The sequence below is a fragment of the Branchiostoma belcheri genome, unplaced genomic scaffold, assembly GCF_001625305.1.
Source record: "Branchiostoma belcheri isolate BF01 breed outbred unplaced genomic scaffold, Haploidv18h27 scaffold121, whole genome shotgun sequence".
Taxonomy (NCBI): domain Eukaryota; kingdom Metazoa; phylum Chordata; class Leptocardii; order Amphioxiformes; family Branchiostomatidae; genus Branchiostoma; species Branchiostoma belcheri.
In genome coordinates, this window is record NW_017802614.1 from 850064 (window position 1) to 854002 (window position 3939).

At 41.5% G+C, this 3939-nt stretch overlaps 1 protein-coding gene across 1 annotated transcript in view; it reads left to right on the forward strand.

The window, feature by feature from the left end:
- Positions 1-3938, forward strand: part of LOC109463006 — a gene marked incomplete at its 3' end in the record, with an annotated part of 19057 nt that extends 15119 nt beyond the window's left edge. The window contains exons 16-21 of the mRNA XM_019759653.1: positions 660-1424; positions 1780-1891; positions 2375-2504; positions 2884-2979; positions 3272-3376; positions 3864-3938. Of these exons, the coding sequence (XP_019615212.1) occupies positions 660-1424; positions 1780-1891; positions 2375-2504; positions 2884-2979; positions 3272-3376; positions 3864-3938 (1283 nt within the window). The remainder of the gene's footprint in view (positions 1-659; positions 1425-1779; positions 1892-2374; positions 2505-2883; positions 2980-3271; positions 3377-3863) is intronic.
- Position 3939: the final 1 nt, after the last annotated feature.

Genomic DNA, 3939 nt, shown 5'->3' on the forward strand with positions numbered 1-3939 from the left:
GTCAAGTGTTTCCAATGGAAACAGTCCCCCTGACAAGTTCAGCACCAAGGACAGGCCCATGGCACTCGCTTCTGCAGCTAATGTTGAAGTTATACTAAGCAGTGCTGACAGTGCCATGGAGTTAGCAATGCCAGTTGACAAGGAGTCCTGTTCGGTGACAATGGATAAACTGTACTCAGATGGTACTGGTGATGTAAAACAGGAAACTGATCTGCCAGCTTCTGTATCTTCAGTTAGGAGCAAACATGAGGAAGCTGATCAGACAAGTTATTCTGGTTGTATCTTGACAAAAGAGGAAACGTGTCCAACAGAAAGCACAGTTCCTCCATCATCAGATGCTGTACCTACAACATCATTGTCTGCAGTGGATGTCGGCTGTATCAGGGAAATATATGGGAGCAGCCAAGCTACTGGATGTAACTCTCGAAGAGAGGAGACCACAGAAGTTCAGCCTGAAGAGTTCTCTGCATTTGGTAACTCCATTTTGGAAACAGCTAACCAGTCTGGCATTGCGTTAGCAGACCATCAACACACAGAAGGGCTGTCCCCGTCAGCTATGTTGTCAGATGCAGCGAACATGTCGGCGATACCTGACTGTACCTCAGCAGCAGCCATGTCCATGTTGTATGGAAGTCCAGCCACAGAAGTTATTCCAGAAGTTATCGCAGCTTCTTCAGCTGAAGAAATAGACCCACAACCTCAGCCATCCTTACCAAATGGAAGGTCACAGCATGGTCATCAGAACATCCCAGAACAAGCTGCTGCTTTGGTGTCATCAACAGAGGATGTTGTAATTGAAGGAGAGGTCCTATCTGACGAGTTTTCCCCAGCCTCGGATGGATATGACTCCCCTCTTCCAGTCAACCCAGTACTGGCTGAAGGAAGTGAAGCCGAAGAGTGCAGTCCTTCTGTGGACTGTGGCAGCACTGATGTCACAGACACAAAACTCCAGCCTACTGGTATAATGGCAGAAACAACCTCAGTAGATCATACATATGCAGCTTTGCAGCATATTGCAGAAACTGCAGACAAGACTGCAGAAACTTCCTCAGAAGGGAGTGCTGCCAAACTTCAGGACTGTTCCACAGCTACATGCAGTGGTGGAAACTCAGGAGAGGAAACAAACCCCGGCTTGTGCAAATCATCAGGAGCCAACTGTACCAGTGACATCCCCAGTGCCATAGATGAACAGAAAGAGAACTCAGGAAGGTTAGCTATGGTTTTCCCTGAGATGCAAGTGACTGAAGATGGTGCAGGGATAGGAACTTCCAGTCATCCTAGTCAGCACAAGGACGGTCCACTTGACAGGCCCTCATGTATGGGGACATCGGGATGTTCCGAACCCACTGCTGACCTGATGGTGGAAGATACAGACAAACCAGCAGTAGTACCAAATGAGTCTCTGAAGGAAGGCTTTGTGACAGGTAAACTTACAAAACCTTTTGCACACCTTTCGTCACCAAGTTTCCCAATACTAAAACATGTATCATTATGGGTGAATTGATCTAGATTCTGGCATATTTCATTTAGTTTGATCCATTCAGGTAGTGTGGAAAAAGGGCTGTTTTGTTTCAATGGTACGAAGGGGAAGTTCACAAGTTAAAGGGACATTGTTCCAGCTTTGAAATAAAGAATTGTCTGCTTGAAAGTAAAAAAAAAAGAGGGTCAGAAATAAGAAATCAGGATGAAAGTCAGGGCTTGTATGCAGAGTGGATGGACTGAAAATAGTAAATATTGACATGTATTTTAATACATATTCATTGAATTGAATTGTTTCAGGTGTAAATATGAAGGCATGTGTGGCCCATCCTATGGAGTCAGATGGTTCGTTCTGGATACAGAACAGCCCTGCAGAAGACAAGAACTATAAACTCATGATGGATGAAATGAGGTGAGCAGAGGCACAGGAACATGTACATTCTGTGTGCAATGTTGTAGATTCCCCATTAAGGAGTAGACTTAACAAAACAGTTGTGATTGTTTCATGTAGAATTGCATATGCATGATGCAGTAAACTATGCTGTCTTGAATTCTGCTTGATGTTTTATTAGAAATCCATTAGATTAGACTTGAAAATCCAACCTACTTGTGTTGGACTAAAAAAAACAAAAGTGTACATATAACATGTTACCTGTACAATGTATATGATAACAAAAGCACACAACACTTACACGTACATTTGTAAGACTTCAGCTTGCATAAAACTACATAGTAACAAGCACTTTTGTGATATTTCAGAGAATTGTGTATTTTTGTAAAAAGTAAACTACATGTACTGGTATGCTGGATTGGCTCCTGTGATATTTTAGAGAATTGTGTATACCTGATATAGTAAAAAGTGAGCTATGCTGGTTTGACTACTGTGATATTTCAGAGCTGAAGCTCCCCTCATGGAGGCAGTGATGGAAGAAGCCAGCTGCAGCCTGGGGCTGCCGGTGTGTGCAGTGTCTGCCCAGGAGAACATGTGGTACAGGGGGAGGATTGAGAAGAAATTCAGCAAAACAGTAAGTTATCTTACTGCACTTCTTAATTATGTTTACCTTTTTTTAAGTTTGCAGAAGGAAAACATATTTTTGGCTATTTTTCTTCTTCCTCTTCTACTTTTCCAAACAAATCAAGTAAATGAACTGGGCCAGATGTCTGTCACCATGATAACTGGTGCTGTAGCAGACACCCTGCAATGTTGGGTTGTATTATGTAGCGGGACAAAGTTGGAGGGGCTGGTCAACATTATGCAATTTCTTTGCAAATGTTACCTTTCTAGTGGCACACAATGTATCTGTTTTTTCTCACTAAATGTTCATCACTATTTCATGCCCTCCATTTGACATCCATACAGGAAAATGTGCAATAAAAGTTTGTTGTTTCTTGTCTATCACCCAGGCCCTAGTGCGGTTTGTAGATCTAGGCAAAGCTGAAGAGATTGCTTACGTAGACGTCAAGCCTCTGCCTACCAAGTACCAGCACATGGACTTCCAGGTAACAGTGAATACCATAAGGGTTCAGTTTAAAATTAATAAGAAGCCAATATTTGTTTTAGCCACATCAGATATTTGTTGAAAGAACAAAGAACTTCTTAAGAGGCTAATTTGATGAGGAAAATGTTCCAGCAATGTTGTTACACATTGACTTGTCTTCCTTTACAATAAACTGTTGACTGTTACGATTTTCGAGCAAATGTCTCCTAACAAAATACTTGGTAGAAGAAAGTAGATAGCTCATAATTGTGAAGAGGAAAATTGGTTGTTACATGTGGCTGACTATTTTCCAGGTACAGAGGAGTTGGCTTGCAGGAGTGAACACCGTTCTGAGTGAGAAACAGGTGGAACTGTTCAACAAACTCACAGCCAATAAGAGAACACTCTGGACACAGGTGGTAAGTCATACATGGTGCTGTCTTGCCAGTTTTACATGTATCTGCTACCGTCTTGTGTCTACACAAGTAGTAAAGATTGGTGGGAACAGTATACATGCTGTTGGTCATTAGGTCTCTAGAAAATTCATATTGGCCCATGCCAGTTTATTGTATATGCTAATAGAGTGCACTATATACCTGAGACCTTTTAGAAATTAACCGCAAAGACTAGATTTTGGTAGATATATCCTCCTGTGTCATAGTCCTAACTGAACTTAAGAAAACAATTTTCTTCGATTATTCAAAGATCGCTTTCTCTGATTTCTAAAAGCCCTGTACATGTAATTTGTCACAAGTTATTATCAGATGTTATTTCCATATTAGCTGCATGTAGTCACTTTTGGTAGTTTATTATGTGTAATTTAGGAGTTTATTAAGAGTACCTTTAGTAGTTTATTAAGTGTACTTTCAGTAGTTTATTAGGATGTACTTATCTCTCCCTTACCAGACCTGTGTTCTCCCATCTGGAGAATGTACAGTACGTTTGTGGGACGAGTCAAGTGATGTTGAGCTCAGCATCAACC